General features: G+C 44.6%; 1 protein-coding gene and 6 non-coding genes across 9 annotated transcripts in view; 6 read left to right on the top strand and 1 right to left on the bottom strand.

The window, feature by feature from the left end:
- Positions 1-1818: 1818 nt before the first annotated feature.
- Positions 1819-18019, bottom strand: part of eml3 (EMAP like 3) — a 45464-nt gene continuing 29263 nt past the window's right edge. For 2 of the 3 annotated variants that reach the window (XM_061249191.1, XM_061249193.1), the window contains 16 exons: positions 17129-17278; positions 16795-16864; positions 16263-16373; positions 12894-12989; positions 10895-11029; positions 10091-10229; positions 9519-9670; positions 8484-8609; positions 7688-7819; positions 7280-7347; positions 6561-6649; positions 6080-6177; positions 5327-5414; positions 4745-4843; positions 4349-4479; positions 1819-3940 (listed from right to left, as the gene is read on the bottom strand). In XM_061249191.1, coding sequence (XP_061105175.1) covers positions 3731-3940; positions 4349-4479; positions 4745-4843; positions 5327-5414; positions 6080-6177; positions 6561-6649; positions 7280-7347; positions 7688-7819; positions 8484-8609; positions 9519-9670; positions 10091-10229; positions 10895-11029; positions 12894-12989; positions 16263-16373; positions 16795-16864; positions 17129-17278 — 1894 coding nt within the window. In that variant the 3' untranslated portion in view covers positions 1819-3730. The remainder of the gene's footprint in view (positions 3941-4348; positions 4480-4744; positions 4844-5326; positions 5415-6079; positions 6178-6560; positions 6650-7279; positions 7348-7687; positions 7820-8483; positions 8610-9518; positions 9671-10090; positions 10230-10894; positions 11030-12893; positions 12990-16262; positions 16374-16794; positions 16865-17128; positions 17279-18019) is intronic. The other variant, XM_061249192.1, reaches the window with a different exon arrangement.
- On the top strand, positions 13770-13851 carry trnas-gcu (transfer RNA serine (anticodon GCU)). The gene has a single exon. It is a non-coding gene; the product is annotated as a tRNA-Ser (tRNA).
- On the top strand, positions 14176-14257 carry trnas-gcu (transfer RNA serine (anticodon GCU)). The gene has a single exon. It is a non-coding gene; the product is annotated as a tRNA-Ser (tRNA).
- On the top strand, positions 14582-14663 carry trnas-gcu (transfer RNA serine (anticodon GCU)). Its single transcript has one exon. It is a non-coding gene; the product is annotated as a tRNA-Ser (tRNA).
- On the top strand, positions 14988-15069 carry trnas-gcu (transfer RNA serine (anticodon GCU)). Its single transcript has one exon. It is a non-coding gene; the product is annotated as a tRNA-Ser (tRNA).
- Positions 15394-15475, top strand: trnas-gcu (transfer RNA serine (anticodon GCU)). Its single transcript has one exon. It is a non-coding gene; the product is annotated as a tRNA-Ser (tRNA).
- trnas-gcu (transfer RNA serine (anticodon GCU)) lies at positions 15800-15881 on the top strand. The gene has a single exon. It is a non-coding gene; the product is annotated as a tRNA-Ser (tRNA).

Raw genomic sequence — 18019 nt, forward strand, 5'->3', positions numbered from 1 at the left:
TCTCTCCATGTCAAAATTGGATAAAATATAAGTATTTAGGTATTGTATGTATTCTTTTATGTAAGTTTTGATGATTGATGAGTATTCACCCACTAAGCCTAAATATGTCCCACTGTAAGCAAACTATGGAATATTTTACCCAATATTGCCCTCTACTGATCTTCGTAGCTGTAATTCGATTTTGTTCCAGCTGCTACAGTAACTCACTTTCGTGAAATACAGCTCAAATAAAATTAGTGAATACAAAATTCCCTCATTGGTTTTGTTTAAAAAATCAGCTAACATCACCTGTTGTAGTGTTATTAATTACGACGTACAAATAACATTACAGCACATCATCCTAAAGTGATCAATTAGTAAACCATTTATAAGGGGAGATAAAGGGACAGTCTTTGTAAAGAGACTAGTAGGAGGAAGAGATATATTCATGAGAGGTACACAAATGGTAAGAGTTACAAAGACCAGGATTTCATTCATAAAGCATTTCACAATTGATGCCTCTCATTCACGCACTCACGCACTCACTCACTCACTCACTCACTCACTCACTCACTCACTCACTCACTCACTCACTCACTCACTCACTCACTCACTCACTCACTCACTCACTCACTCACTCACTCACTCACTCACCAACAGCAATAGGCTGCCATGCAAGGCACCAACCAGCTCATCCAGTTAGGTGTCTTACTCAGAGTAGTCTTCAACACACCCAGGGTGGGGGATCAAACCAGCAACCTTATGACTGCCAGCCAACCGCTCTTACCTCCTGAGCTGATATCGCCCAATGTGTCTCCAAGTTTAAATATAGAAAAATTAATGAATTCATCACTGCGAGCTCCCAGTACAGTGCTTGCATATGGAAATGTTTAAGCAGAAAGCAGTGATATTAGGTGACCTTTCCTTAATGCAACTGAAGAAGTTATCTGCATGGCCATGGACATTTTTTTTCTATGAGATGCAGGTGAAACTTTGTGGACAGACAAATTACAGTATTGTAAGTGACTAAAGACAAATAAAAAAAAATATCTATAATTTGCTTAATCCAAACACAGGTGTTTGAAAGAGGGTGAACTTCTTGCTAGATCTAAGATATTAGTATCATAGATATTTGTAACATGGATAGTTTCTAAAATATTATTTCAGTTTTAATATACATATGTTCTCAAATGCCCCAGAGAGTATTGTGTACAATGAAATATATTTTCAATATTTGGAGAACTCCCTGCTGGCTGGCCTTCTAGCATCTGCCGTCAGACCCCTGCAACAGATCCAGAACACCACAGCTCATCTGGCATTAAACATCCTCAGACAGCGAACACCCCCCCTGCTCAGCGACCTCCACTGGCTGCCTGTTATGGCTCGCATTAAATTTAAAACTTTGGTGCTCGCACACCAGGCAGTTAAGGGATCAGCCCCTGCATACACCCAAATGCTAATCAGACCCTATATGCCTGGCACCTCCCCCTCATCGCACCTGCACTCGGTCATGACTGCTGTCTGTTATAAACAATAATTAATATATTTTAGCAAACTACTTCAGTATAGTAACACCTTAGGAAACCTCTCTGAACCCACTTCATATGTCTAAAACTTCTAATAGTGTAGTTTACTTATCAGTAAAAACAAGACAACAAATCATTCTTTTGAAATTTGACAATATTCTTGGAAAACCTGCGCAAAATGACTAGGCAATGGAACAATTCCTCCCAGTACATTTTCAGCCAACGGTAACTACTCCAGTCCTGCTTTTCAGGTTAAAGTAAAAGCATTTCCTGGCACTCAGATTTGAATGACAAACAAAAAAAGATGCACATGTTTTTTTTTTCCAGTTTGTATCCTTTAATGAGGCTCACATTTCAAACATTAGTCTTAAGAGTGAATGAACATAAAATGTCAGTGTAAATGCAAAAGTATGTACAAATGATATTTGGTCCTTTAGAAAATGACAATGCACCACGTGGCACATCTGGTTTGGTGTTTATTTGTGTGATTTTCATAATTGTCATAGAAAAGCACAAGAAACAGGCACTTGAATTAATACACTTACATCAATGATGCGCAGAGATGTGCAGCAGTAAATTATGCTGCAGATTTTATGTAATAAGGTACAACAGAAGCATGCAAGTACTCAGAAGCATGGCAGAGTGTATCAGCCTGGTCAGAAGGCTCAGTTACAGTACAAATATAGCATTTGAGATGGATTAGGGTGGGCATTCTCTTAGGGCAATAGCCGTTTAAAGGAGCACTGGACAAATATGGCAAAATCCAACAGAACACCAGAAGTTCCAAAATGTCTCCAAAAATGGCCCCTGACTGTTGCATAAGGTCCACGCAGTTCAGGTAATAGGTTCTCCGGTAAATGTAGTTTCATTGCCATTTTCCCTAAGTTTATGACTATTTAAATGTTCCTAATGGTTACAAGCTGATAGTGTGTAATGTGGCCACAGCAGAACTTGTTTATTGAGCCAAAGATGGTGAACTCTGGCTTGGCCTGATTTTTTTTATGCTGCTGATTGCATTTCCAAGCAGTGAGCTATGGAAAGTGACATTCAGGGATAAACCCAGATGTTTCTGAGTGTGAGTGCTGACGTGTTGAGATCTGGTAGTGTACACAGCATGGGGTGTGGGTAAACCAGGGGTGTGGGTAGGAATTCTGGGAATACTACTCTGGGCCCACTTTGGTAGTACAAACAAATTTTATTTTTGGGACCTTATCCAGCTGTACTCCACCCCCCCAAGTAGTGGGCTACCCTGATGTTAACCCCATGGTCCTGATGTCAACAGCACACCCCAGACAGCAGACACAGGCCACAGTAGGTCATCAGAACAGTAGCCCATTGGTGGATATTCTGCACAATGCTCATCCAAAGTGATACGCATCTACTCGAGGGCCATTTCCATTCTTTTGCCTATTCTATCTCTCTCCTCATCTCACTCTCTCTACAGTGATGGCCTCCGGCTGTTCCATCTTCTCCTGCTCATCTCTCTGTTTCCACTCTTCCTTGACCCCTCCAGGTAAATCAGCACTTGTTTCTCATTTCTTCCATCCTTTGTTCCCATCGTCGGGCCAAACTTATTCCTCCCTGGGGCTCTTCCAGCACAACTGTAATTCTGCTGCCTAATCTGTCTCTGGCACTAAACGTCACCAATCTCCAGTCTGTCTTCTGCACTGCATGTATATACAAACACACACACACATGCACACACGAACACACACAATATGCAAACCCACACACACACACACACACACACACACATACACACACAGTTAGAACACACACACACATATGCAAACCCACACACACACACATACGCACACACACAAATAGGCAAACACACACACATCCGCACACACAAACACACACACACTTACATACAAATGTACACACACGCTAACAGACACACATGCACACACACACATACAATTGTACACACACACACGCTAACGGACACACACATACTCACATACATACACACAAACACACACACATGCTAACAGACACACACACAGACACACACACATGCTAACGGAAACACACATACTCACACACACATACACACATACACACAAACACACACGCTAACAGACACACACAGACACACACATGCTAACAGACACACACATACACACACACATACAAACAAACACACACATACACACACACACATGCTAAGAGACAGACACACACAGACACACACACACACATACACGCACACACTTGTGTCTCTAGGGCGCAGCCTCCAGGGAGCTGATGGAGGTGGAGGACACAGAGCTGCTCCGGTCCAGGGACCCCCCCTGACGGACCCCCCCGCGGGTGACCCTCCACTGCAGCACGCAGGTGTCCTTGCCCCCCATGGAGATGAGATGCCCGTCATTGTGAGTGAAGCGCACGTTGGTCACGTGACTGCCGTGGCCCTCGTACTTGTGGCTTGGGGCCTGGGAGAAAAAGAGAGGGCAGAGGGTATTCAATTAATCAATGAATCAACCAAGCCGTGAACCGATCGATTGATCAATCAATCCCAACCTGGCCTTTTCATGCCCTGATCAATTGGCAAAAAACACTGTTCTCTCCACCTCCGCTGGTGAGCGTTCTGGCACAAAGTGGCACATTGGTGGTGTTCCCTAGGTTGGTTGAGTCGAGTCCCCCCTCATCACTGTAAAGCACTTTTGAGTGTCTAGAGTATATGAATGTATTGTGCTATTTAGCTATTTAATTAGTCAGGCAGCTATTATTGCTATTATTGCTACTACAGAGAACTAAATGGTTGGCAGGGTATGGAAGGAAAAAAACATTTTTAAAAACTGGTGCAGGGTGCATGGGTGTGCAGTAACGTGTGTGCCTACCTTGAGTTTTGGGCAAGGGTACTGGAACAGGTGCACTTTGCAGAAGTCGTCAGCCACCGCCACCACCCTCTCACTGTGTGAGCGACACAGGGCGTTGATATCTGTGCCGTCCGAGCCCTCCAGCCACACCCCTGAGAGGGAAACACAGCATTTACTCAAAGTGCGTGAGTGAAGGAAATTTACTTTGAGTGTGGTGTATGTGTATGTGATTGTGTATGTGTATGTATGTAAGAGAAAAAGAGGTTTGTTTGTGTGTGTGTGTGTGTGTGGGCACATGCAGTATGGAAGAAATTGTGGGAGTATGAAGGGAATGAGTATGTACGGTGGGAGTATGCAAGGTGGGAGTATGTATGGATGGAGTATGTAGGGAGGGAGTATGCAGGGAGACACTCTCACCCATCACATGGAAGCCCAGCACACAGGTGTACGAGGCCCACTCCCGGTCTTTGCTCTCGAAGCGATTCCGCAGCAGTTTGCAGCCCCCAGCCACGTCCCCTGAGCCAGCAGAACATGACTAAGCATCACCTCGGTAACAGAACTGAGCATCACCTCTATAACAGCACTGAATATCACCTCCGTAACAGTACTGAGCATCTCTGAAACAGCACTGAATATCACCTCCATAACAGTACTGAGCATCACCACTATATCAGTACTGAATATCACCTCCATAACAGTGTTGAGCATCACCTCCATAACAGCACTGAGCATCACCTCTAAAACAGTACTGAGCATCACCTCTATAACAGCACTGAATATCACCTCCATAACAGTGTTGAGCATCACCTCTAAAACAGTACTGAATATCACCTCCGTAACAGTGTTGAGCATCACCTCCATAACAGCACTGAGCATCACCTCTATAACAGCACTTACTATCACCTCCGTAACAACATTTGCCTTGGTACTATGAAGTATGAAGGCACAGTACAACCTGTTTACACTACCTACAGAGACCAAACACATCCACACACTCACAGTAGAGTATCTCATAGTCTCCAGAGTTGGACATGATGTATTTTCCATCCTTGGACCAGTCCAGGTGCGTGATGAAGCTGGAGTGACCCTACAGAGACACCGAGTACAGGAGACACCTAAAGTCACCGCAGATCTGGGCTCAAATAGTAATAGTTTAGGATTCAAATACTTTTCTATGCTGTATTGATCTTGCCTGGTGCATTTGAGCTTGCACGGAGGAGCAGATGGGCAGGGTTTACACTTGGAATCATTTAATTTGTTACAATACATCAGGCAAGGTTAGTCAAAAGCAGAAAAGATACTATAATTTTATTTTTGTATAACTAACATATTTTTATCTTTGCATAAAAATACTATTTGAATCCAGGTCTGCCGCAGTCCAAAGACACACGCTAGCTATAAACATTTGATATTTGCTAACTGGTGCATGGTACTATCTACAGGACTAGTGTGTTGTTCCGTAATATCCACTTACAGAGTAGTCATTGTCAGGTATTTGCATCTAATTTTGCCAAAATTGATTCCCACCTCATACGGCTTATGATCAATTTGACTGGGCCAAAAACTAACTGCCTTGTAAGTCAGATCATACTCTGACAAAGGCTTGGGTAGCTTAAATGGATTGGTTGTCAGCCTTTTATAATGTCTTTCATGGATATTCCAAATTAGTGAAGACAATCAAGGCCTTAGTATGCATTGTTGCCATCTGAAAAAATGAATGACACATCTGCTATCCCAGAATGCTCCACTCACGGTACACTTTCCGAAGCGTGTGTAGCGGCGTCCGCCCTCTGTAACGGTGTAGATGTAGATGAAGTTGTCATGGGAACCCACCGCTAAGAAGCTTCCATCTGCAACAGGAAAGAATGCTTAGATAAGAGAGGCACAGATATTCTATATACTGGCCTGTCCAGCTCTGTATGTTTCTAGTGTTCAGCTCTGTATGTCTGCAATACTGTATGTACTGGAACTGTAAAAGGTATGAAAAAATGCTTGTTGCTGGGGCGGTACCCTATATGTACATACAATTGTACCCCCTAGCCAGCAATATATGATTAATTTGTACCTATTTTGCTTGGGAAATGTACTCATTTGTACCCAAAGAGAGATATCTCAGCAGCTCTGTGCGTTACCACTAAATGCTCTACCTTTGCCATTGCTGCAACTCCAAGCAGTTCTTTGCTTATCATGATTATTATCAAAGAAACATCTGTTCAGATCTCTGACCAATCACCTGGGGAGTATCGCATGACAGACAGCTGCTCGTTGCCATCGGTGTAATCCGATACCACCTCTCTGGTGTCCAAGTCCAGAACCACCCACCTGTCAGGGAAAGGTGTCATGTGTCAGTAAGGGAGGAAAGCTTGGTTGTGACAGTTTACAGATTTCACAATGCCTGACGTGTGTTCAAGACGGTGAACGTTAGTTAATGTTCGGCAACATACTCAAACATTTTTCTGTTCACCGCGAATGTTAGTTAACAGTTTGAAAAGGCAGACAAAATGGCACCGAGAGTGCAAAAGTTGACAGTCATTTGGCTGTTACAATAACACTTTAATTTGTTCTTGCCAGGTAAGCTAAGACCTAAGTAGCATCCATTTGTATTATAAAGGCCTTGGTTGAAAACGAAATGTAATATTACATTCAACAGTATCTGTTTGCTGCGAACACAGTTCACAGCAAACGGTCGCCATCTTGAACACACATCTGGATTTTACACATCACGCTCATTTCTCTTTTCACCAAAGCATCTCCTTCTCCACCAATCAGCTCCATCTCCAAATTTTTCAAGTGGTAATAATCTTAGCTCATTAGGTTCAAATCAACAATCTAGTCAGAAAATGCGTGTGCAGTAAAGGGTAAGTATGTATTTAATATCTGAAATTAAATAGAAATTTGTTGAAGATAAATTAACACAAATAAATGATAATGTTCTTATGGACAATTCCTTACCTTCCTGTGTTGAGCCCCACAGAAACCACACTGCCATTTGGACAGAAATCTGCACACAGCCCTGACTCCTACAACACACACGAGTGACAGGGTCAGAACAGTGTATGTGTGTGTGTTTGTGGGTGTGCATGTGTGTGTGTGTGTATGCGTGCATGCATGTGCGTGTGTGTATGTATGTGTGTGTGTGGTGTGTTTGTATGTGTACATGTGTATGTGTGTGTGCATGTGTGTGTGGGTGTGCATGTGCGTCTGTGTGTGTGTGTGTGTGTGTGTGTGTGTGTGTGTGTGTGTGTGCATCTGCATAGCTGTGCGGTGGTCGCTACTATTCTTAATGTGTTGTTTATTTGTTCATATTTATAATATTTTTATGGCTTGCATGTTGTCATTTAAATTGTATGGTAATCTCACCTCTAGTGTGGTGGTCCAGTCCAGTCGATGTTCCTCTGTGTTCCAGAGGCAGACCTGCCTGTCATGGCCGCAGGTGAGGAAGGTATTCTGGGAGGGGTGTGTGGCCAGCCCCCACAACTCATCTACATGACCCTGTAAACAGACATATAAACTTCACCCCCACTGCCCACACACTCACACACAGACACACACACACTCATAGACACACACTCACACACACTCATAGACACACACACACACTCACACACACACACTCATATACATGTAAACCTCCACTGCCCACACACACACACACACACATGCACACACACCGTCTTTCATGGAAAAAGTAACTCACTGCGATCACCTTTTACTTTAACAGCTGTAATAAATGACCTAATGTAATTACCCATTATTCTATCCTACTGGGTTTAATTCACTTGAATTAGTTACTTCCTCTGGGTTACACAATTTTGTTCTTCAATGATAACATTTCCCAAATGTAGCCTGAAAGCATAGTAATGTTCTTTCTTGGGTACAAATGAGTAGTTTCCAAGCAAAAATGGTACACATTAATTACATATTGCTGGCTAGGGGTACAATTTTATGCAACTACAGAATACCACCCCAGCGGCAAACATTTGTAATTTGTAGGCACTTTCCGTACATTTATACCTGAGTGTAGCATGGCAGTGGTTTTTAAAGATGGGACAAAACAGCAGGGAGGTTATACTGAGTGGTCATGAACGTTTCTGTCACAAACGTGAGTCAGACATTCAGGCTCCTCGAGGTGCCATAATTCTGGATCCTTACTTACCTGCACGATGGCCACAAAGCCATCTGAGAAGGTGCCCCTCAGAATCGCGTTCCGGGTCGTGCCGACTAAAAGTTCCTCCCCGTCCACTTCTGCAATGGTACGCACCGCACCAAACTTCTCTGGGATCTGACAAGTTACAGTGCAATCTCTCAGTATTCACACAACACTGAATCACGTGTGAGACCACAACCCCCTTTCTGGAAACAATATATCCTACAGTACCCACCAACAGCCCCCTGAGAAATGCACACGTACTATATCCTCCACTTACACTCATATTTGCACATATACTGTACTGTACATACTCGCCAAACACACAAACATACTCAAATACTGCCAAGCATGGATACTCATCTCAAACATACGGTCACCTTTTTTTCTAAAACACACAACCCACATTGATTTAAACTTGTATTACAATAGAGATTGTATGTAAGACAATTGGGGCGACATTAGCTGAAGAGCAGTCATCTGGCAGTCGGAAAATTGCTCCTGATGATCTGGTTGGTGCCTTGCATGGCAGCCAATCACCGTTGGTGAGTGTGTGTGTGTGTGTGTGTGTGTGAAAGGGTGAATGAGAGGCATTAATTGTAAAAAGTGCTTTGGATAAAAATACTATATGAATGCAGTCCATTTACCAAAAATGTCCTTGAATGACCCACTGCTCAAGTCTGTGTGCAGTCTACAAGTAGCTGCTTGGTACACTGCACACAGACAGATTTATTCTGCAGTTTAAACACACACAAAGCAACAGTAGATGGACCAACAAAAAGAAACACAGACTGCTTTCTTGTTATATGAAGACAGTAAGGGGAACTCATTTATCAGAAGGGCATGAGAGAGCTTTGAGCAGTAGATGTCATCTAAATACACATGTACACATATTCACACACCCATACTCACATATAAGCAGAAACAAACACACACACACACACACACATGCACACATGTACTCACACTCACAGAGACACATGCACATACAAGCACACACACACACACACACACACAGACACACACACATACACCCGACCGCACCTCACACTCTCTCTCCGGCGCCAGGTCCACGCTCCAGCGTATCACCCTGCGGTCTTTTCCCCCTCCGCTGAGAATAGCGCCGCCCTGCAGGACAAACAGTGTAAACACACTGCCCTCGTGCGCCCGCGTCTGACGCATGATCTGGTAGGTCTCTGCATCAGAGAGAGAGGGAGAGAGAGAGGGAGTGGGAGGGAGGGAGAGAGGGTGGTAGTGGGAGAGAGAGGGTGAGAGAGGGATAGAGGGACAGAGAGGGAGGGAAAGGGAGAGAAAGGGAGAGAGAGGGAGGGTGAGGTTTCTTTTTGACTGCAAATATCGATTCTGAAACAGGCAGCACCTATAAAAGAGGTTTTAAAACAGCACCTACCATTTACTCTTCATGCATAAAAGCAAAAAAGATCAGCAGTATAACGAAAGTTACACAGCTGAAGAAAACAGCAGAGAACAGATCCTACGATGCAACTGGACATACTGTATGTACAGTAGGTGAGAACATTAAGAGCGTTGAGTATTGCTGCTGCGCCCAATGAGAATTTGATAATCCAGAAACGGGGCATCCAGACCGGACCCTCTACCTTTAGCTCCCTTCCCCAAGGTCTTCACATCAGCAGCGGATTTCCCCCAGGTCAGGATGTTCCCCTCCGAATCCCCCGTCAGCACGTCCCCCGTCCCACTGAACACGAAGCACTGGATAAACTTGGGCTTCTTGTATTTCTGGAGTGGGGAGGGGATGCAGGTTGGGACAAGTACAAATTGATCATCTTTATTATCATCCTGCCTTGTCAGTAATTGCATAATTAACTAGGAACCCTGTGATTCCGTAGAAGAGCCCTATCTAGTTAAAGGGTCCTTTGACAGGGTTCCATAAAGAACTAAAAGAGTACCCTTATGGAATTAAAGAACCCTTGCAGAACTCTTTTTTTCGAAGTGTGCATTTTTGTTTCTGATATACAGTAAGGTCTACAGTACTCAGTTTGTGGTGAGACCCTTGGCAAGATATGCAACATAGTCTGTCACACAATCTTTGTTGGGACTCAATGCATGAACTCACCCAAGTCAACAAACACTCCACTAGAGAAAAGTGTTTATTGAATATCATGCAGGTCCATTGGGAAGATAACTGATCACGTGGCTACACTGGGGGCTTGAACCACCAAACCTCTGGGTCCCAGTCATGTACTTTAGCCACCAGGCTACAGGCTACTCTATTCTTGTGAGAGCATTACTGTCTGTGGGCATTGTGTAAGAAAACAAAACAAAGAAAGGAACTGGATGAAACTATTTTATACTACCTAATGTAAAACTACCCACCACTCTCCTGTCGACTATCGTAGTCCCTATCCCCCTATTGACCCCGCCCACCCCCCCCCGAAACTCACCCCAAAGATGCCCTGCTTCTTGCTCAAGGCACCCCCACTCATGGTCCAGAAGTACACGTGAGACTTTCCGCAGGTGATGATGTTGTTGCTGTCGTTGGGGTTGAACTCCACTGCAAACACGGCCTCATTGGTGCTCTGGCCAGCCAAACAAAATAAAAAAAAACATGCACGGGGCCAATCAAAACAAAGGTGCTGGACAGGCAGTTGTTGAATACAGCTGTGTACACAGACTGTAAAAACAGACGTGTGAAAGCATTGTGCACGAAAGCCCTTTTAAAACACATTTAACACACTGCACTTAAAAGACTCACACCACTATGCTGCATGTATATCACCACAATAAATACCATCTGCTCTAGATTACTGAGACTGTTCTACCCTCTGATTAATAAAGGTATGAAAAGTGCCTAAAAAATGCTTGTTGCTGCGGCGGTACCCTATACAGTAGGTGCAAAAAAATTGTACCCTATAGGTATCTATATATAACTAATTTGCACCTTTTTTGCTCGGAAAATGTACTCATTTCTACCCAAGAGTGAGAGTGTATGGTGCAATCATGCAAACTGACACTGTGCCACTGACAGTGGGAGCCAGCTCTGAAGACGGCTGTGTCAATAAAACCTAAACGTTTGTAAGTATGTGCGTGGGTGTGGCAGAGCAGGGCACTTGCGCTTATCACACGCAACATCTCTGTGAGAGTACACGACAGCCCCGCTCCTAGCCCTGGCTGTCATTCCCACTATGCAGTGCAATACCATAGAATGCCTCAGGGCTGTTTCCACGAAAGTGTATGAGCTGCTGCAAGCCTTCAGGAAGTTTACGCAAAAGCCATTCAGAAAACCTGAGAGTAAAACACTACTAAAAGACTGAAAATATGTTACTGAGAAAAAATGTTACATCATCTTCCTGCCCCCACGCCCAAGTCCCCTTCAGGCACACTCCAGCATGCAAATACTCTGCCTAAATATTTACACAGTTGCCATGAAAACCCCCTGTGTAAATTGCTCTCAGAGAAGTTGAGAAGTTTAGGGAGACAGACAGGCTTGACGGGAGTTGGGGGCGTCACACACTTTTTTCTTTAGTTTCATTCGTGTTTTTCATATCCAGATTGACAGGGACCGCCAAAGCTTAACGCAAAACCCATGTTATGCAAGGTGCTGATTTTTATGGTCCCACTGGCTGCAGTTCCGTCACTCTGAGGACGATAAGACAGGCCAACCGTGGGCCAACCGTGGGCACGAGGTCTGAAGATTATATCCAAACAGTGGAGCTTCCTGTTGAAAAATAATTGCTGAAACTTGGTTTTCAGACAGCTGGTAGCTGGTTGACCAGTTCAGACCAGCTCCCACCTCGACATGGTTTAGCTGGTTGACCAGTTCAGACCAGCTCCCACCTCGACATGGTTTAGCTGGGTGATCATTTCAGACCAGCTCCCAGCTCGACATGGTTTAGCTGAGTGACCAATTCAGACCAGCTCCCAGCTTTACATGGTTTAGCTGGGTGATCATTTCAGACCAGTTCCCAGCTTGACGTGGTTTAGCAGGGTGGCCAATTCAGACCAGCTTCCAGCTTGACGTGGTTTAGCAGGGTGGCCAATTCAGACCAGCTTCCAGCTTGGCATGGTTTAGCTGATTGACCAGTTCAGACCAGCTCCCAGCTCAACATGATTTACCCATGTGACCAGTTCAGACCACCTGCCAGCTTGACATGGTTTAACCAGCTCATACCCAGCTCGACCAGCTTCATGACAAGCTTGCCCATGCTGGTTGACCAGCTCATACCAAGCTAGACCAGCTTTATGATCAGCTTGGCCATGGTGGATGACTAGCTCTTACCCAGCTTGACCAGATTTATGACCTGACCAATTTAATTTTCAAGCTTACACAGCCAGATTTTACAGTAGGGATGACTGGTGACCACACAACAGTCTGCAGTACAGGAGCAGGAGAAGGCCTAGTGAATGTGAGATGCTTTTGATCCAAAATCACACTGCAGGTACCTTAATCTCTGCATGTTTCGTTCCCTTGGCACAGTCCCACACAGACAGCATGTGTTCGTTTGACTCGTCAATCACACAAAGGAACGCTCCAGAGTCCTGCATCGGGAGATAGAGAGAGAGAAATAGAGGCAGAGAGGGTAAAGAGGACAAAAAAGAAAGTATGGGAGAATATGCATGTTTAAGAGTCTGGAGAGAGAGAAACTCATCTGTAAATTCAAATGCAAACGTGCTTGCTGAAAAAGCATCAGGAAAATTCAGTAAAAGAAATAAAAAGGTAAACAACAGGTCAGCAGACATTTATCACTAGCAATCGTATTAGATCAAGAAATAAGAAATGAGACTATAGAATACTGTTCCTGTCTTTTTCACAAGCAGAAGTGTGAGTGGCACTCAGTGGTTAGCGGCAGATAAGGATGAGGATGAAGGAGTGGAGTTCAATCCATGACTATGCCTGAATATGAGTATGCTACGGTAGCAGCTGACGAGGTGGCTGAGTGGTTAAGGCGATGGACTGCTAATCCATTGTGCATGCGTGGGTTCAAATCCCATCCTCTTCGGCTACTTTATTCACGCAGTGAAGGCAGAATCTCTGGAAGAGGCTCTTTCCAATCACATATGTTTCCCCTCCTATCTCATTTCCCTTTGTCACACCTGGAAATCGACCCATGTCCATCATCTTTAAGGACATTCCTTCTAGGAGCTAGACATAGAAGGACATTATATTTCCCTAATTCACATTTTCACATATTTCCCTAATTCACATTTTCTCGATTTCCCTGTCAATCTTCTTTTTCTTGCCTGTTTTTCTTGCTTCTCCTGATAGGTGGAGCTAGGAGTAGAAAAATCAGCGACTATGCATGCAACAAGGCAGCACCTGACGAGGTGGCCGAGTGGTTAAGGCGATGGACTGCTAATCCATTGTGCTCTGCACGCGTGGGTTCGAATCCCATCCTCGTCGGAAACCTTTATCCATGTTGTGGGGGCATTTTGGGAATTTACAAGAGGCTCTTTCCAATCACATGTATTTCCCCTCCTATCTCATTTCCCTTTGTCACACCTGGAAATCGATCCATGTCCATCATCTTTAAGGACATTCCTTCTAGGAGCTAGACATAGAAGGACATTATATTTCCCTAATTCACATTTCCACATATTTCCCTAATTCACATTTTCTCGATTTCCCTGTCAATCTTCTTTTTCTTGCCTGTTTTTCTTGCTTCTCCTGATAGGTGGAGCTAGGAGTAGAAAAATCAGCGACTATGCATGCAACAAGGCAGCACCTGACGAGGTGGCCGAGTGGTTAAGGCGATGGACTGCTAATCCATTGTGCTCTGCACGCGTGGGTTCGAATCCCATCCTCGTCGGAAACCTCAATTCATGTAGTGGAGGCATTTTGGGAATTTACAAGAGGCTCTTTCCAATCGCATATATTTCCCCTCCTATCTCATTTCCCTTTGTCACACCTGGAAATCGACCCATGTCCATCATCTGTAAGGACATTCCTTCTAGGAGCTAGACATAGAAGGACATTATATTTCCCTAATTCACATTTTCACATATTTCCCTAATTCACATTTTCTCGATTTCCCTGTCAATCTTCTTTTTCTTGCCTGTTTTTCTTGCTTCTCCTGATAGGTGGAGCTAGGAGTAGAAAAATCAGCGACTATGCATGCAACAAGGCAGCACCTGACGAGGTGGCCGAGTGGTTAAGGCGATGGACTGCTAATCCATTGTGCTCTGCACGCGTGGGTTCGAATCCCATCCTCGTCGGAAACCTCAATTCATGTAGTGGAGGCATTTTGGGAATTTACAAGAGGCTCTTTCCAATCGCATATATTTCCCCTCCTATCTCATTTCCCTTTGTCACACCTGGAAATCGACCCATGTCCATCATCTGTAAGGACATTCCTTCTAGGAGCTAGACATAGAAGGACATTATATTTCCCTAATTCACATTTTCACATATTTCCCTAATTCACATTTTCTCGATTTCCCTGTCAATCTTCTTTTTCTTGCCTGTTTTTCTTGCTTCTCCTGATAGGTGGAGCTAGGAGTAGAAAAATCAGCGACTATGCATGCAACAAGGCAGCACCTGACGAGGTGGCCGAGTGGTTAAGGCGATGGACTGCTAATCCATTGTGCTCTGCACGCGTGGGTTCGAATCCCATCCTTGTCGGAAACCTTTATCCATGTTGTGGGGGCATTTTGGGAATTTACAAGAGGCTCTTTCCAATCGCATATATTTCCCCTCCTATCTCATTTCCCTTTGTCACACCTGGAAATCGATCCATGTCCATCATCTTTAAGGACATTCCTTCTAGGAGCTAGACATAGAAGGACATTATATTTCCCTAATTCACATTTCCACATATTTCCCTAATTCACATTTTCTCGATTTCCCTGTCAATCTTCTTTTTCTTGCCTGTTTTTCTTGCTTCTCCTGATAGGTGGAGCTAGGAGTAGAAAAATCAGCGACTATGCATGCAACAAGGCAGCACCTGACGAGGTGGCCGAGTGGTTAAGGCGATGGACTGCTAATCCATTGTGCTCTGCACGCGTGGGTTCGAATCCCATCCTCGTCGGAAACCTCAATTCATGTAGTGGAGGCATTTTGGGAATTTACAAGAGGCTCTTTCCAATCGCATATATTTCCCCTCCTATCTCATTTCCCTTTGTCACACCTGGAAATCGATCCATGTCCATCATCTGTAAGGACATTCCTTCTAGGAGCTAGACATAGAAGGACATTATATTTCCCTAATTCACATTTTCACATATTTCCCTAATTCACATTTTCTCGATTTCTCTGTCAATCTTCTTTTTCTTGCCCGTTTTTCTTGCCTCTCCTGATAGGTGGAGCTAGGAGTAGAAAAATCAGCGACTACGCATGCAACAAGGCAGCACCTGACGAGGTGGCCGAGTGGTTAAGGCGATGGACTGCTAATCCATTGTGCTCTGCACGCGTGGGTTCGAATCCCATCCTCGTCGGAAACCTTTATTCATGTAGTGGAGGCATTTTGGGAATTTACAAGTCCAGGCCATAGATACCTGCTAGATATGATCCAGTTTTTCGGTAATCATGAGGTACACTTGAGTGGAGGAAAATGGTGAGCATTGCTGGGCTGTGGTGAGACAAAGACACCATGCCGGTAGTCTGCCTCCTTATGGTGACTGTACCTAGTAGATGGTTCAAGTCCCGGTGCAGCCACAATAAGATCAGTGCAGCTGTTGGGCCCTTAAGCAAGGCCCTTAACCCCACATTGATCCAGGGGAGGATTGGCCCCTGCTTAGTCTAGTGAACTGTACGACACTGTGAATAAAAGCGTCAGCTAAATAAGTGAAATGATGTGATGGTGTGAGGGGACTCACCGCGTGGGAGAAGGCCACGGAGCCCACCCCCCTCTCAAAGCTCCCCAGCCCAATCTGCTGCAGTGTCACCAGGGTGCCCGAGTCCCAGATGTGCACAAATGCCTGCAATGGCTGAAACACACATGCATGCACACACACACACACACCACACACATACACACACAACACACATACACATGCACACACACACACACACACACATACACACACAACACACATACACATGCACACACACACACCACACACACACACACACCACACACATACACATGCACACACACACACACACACACACACACACATACACACACAACACACATACACACACAACACACATACACATGCACCCACACACATATGCACCCCACACACATATGCATGCACACACCACACACATACAGGGTTTAACATTATGGAGTAAATAACAGGGGGGATTGGCCCTGTTCTTAGGAACTGTAAGTCGCTTTGGATAAAAGCGTTGGCCAAATAACATGTCATGTAATGAGGTGTGTTTAAAGGGCTCCTCACTCACCTTGCCATCCTTGTCCACTCCAGCTGCCTGTCCTGAAGCCACACGCACCCTGTCTGGATGTATGGCCAAACTGGAGGGACAAACAGACACACACACATTTAATACTTTTATTCATGTCCACATACCAAAGTGACAATAAAGGACATATGTACACACATACACACATGCACCCTGTTGTATGCATGTGTGTTCAACTGTGTGTTTGTGTGTGTGTGTGCGTGTGTGTGTATCTAACTTCTGTTTGTCCCCCCAGTTTGGCCATACACACATACACACACATAGAAACATACCTCCACACAGGCACACAGATGAACAGAAAAACACACACACTGACCAGCGCACGCAGTCGGTGTGTTTGAGGTAGTGGCGCTGTGTGCGCTTGTTGATGTGGAACAGGACCACCACGCAGGCCAAGAAAAACACCGCCTCCCCCGTCGGTAACAGGTACAGGTTGGCCCGGCAATCTCGTCCCCGGTAACCATAGCTACGCGGAATAGTCAAGGCGGAGACATTCGCTCATCGCATTGGTCCACTCAAAATTCAAAATGCTTTATTTCCATGGAATACATGAGTAAAGAATACACACAGAAACATGAATAGGATTAAAAAACAACATGAATACAAACAATAATGTGGTAACAACAATGACAACATTGTGATCCACTCACTCTCAGAAATAAAGGTATAAAAAGGGCCTAAAAAGGTACAAATGCTTAAGGTGGTTCCCTATAGGCACATAACATTATCCATCCATTATCTTAACCTGCTTATCCTGAACAGGGTCACAGGGGGGCTGGAGCCTATCTCAGCATACATTGGGCGAAAGGCAGGAATACACCCTGGACAGGTCAGGTCACCAGTCCATCGCAGGGCACACACACCATTCACTCACACACTCACAAACTCACACACTCACACACATGGGCAATTTAGACTCTCCAATCAGCCTAACCTGCATGTCTTTGGACTCTGGGAGGAAACCCACACAGACACGGGGAGAACATGCAAACTCCACACAGAGGGGCCCCGGCCAACAGGGATTACGAACCCAGGACCTCCTTGCTGTGAGGCGGCAGTGCTACCCACTGCACCATCCGTGCCGCCGCATAACATTATAACCCTACCAATACGTACAGCAATTCATTTATACCAAAGAGAACATTACTGTACTTTCAGGGTACATTTGGGAAATTTGATCCTTATAGAATAAAAATGTACCACTATA

Source organism: Conger conger, chromosome 7, assembly GCF_963514075.1.
Source record: "Conger conger chromosome 7, fConCon1.1, whole genome shotgun sequence".
NCBI classification, from domain to species: Eukaryota; Metazoa; Chordata; class Actinopteri; order Anguilliformes; family Congridae; genus Conger; species Conger conger.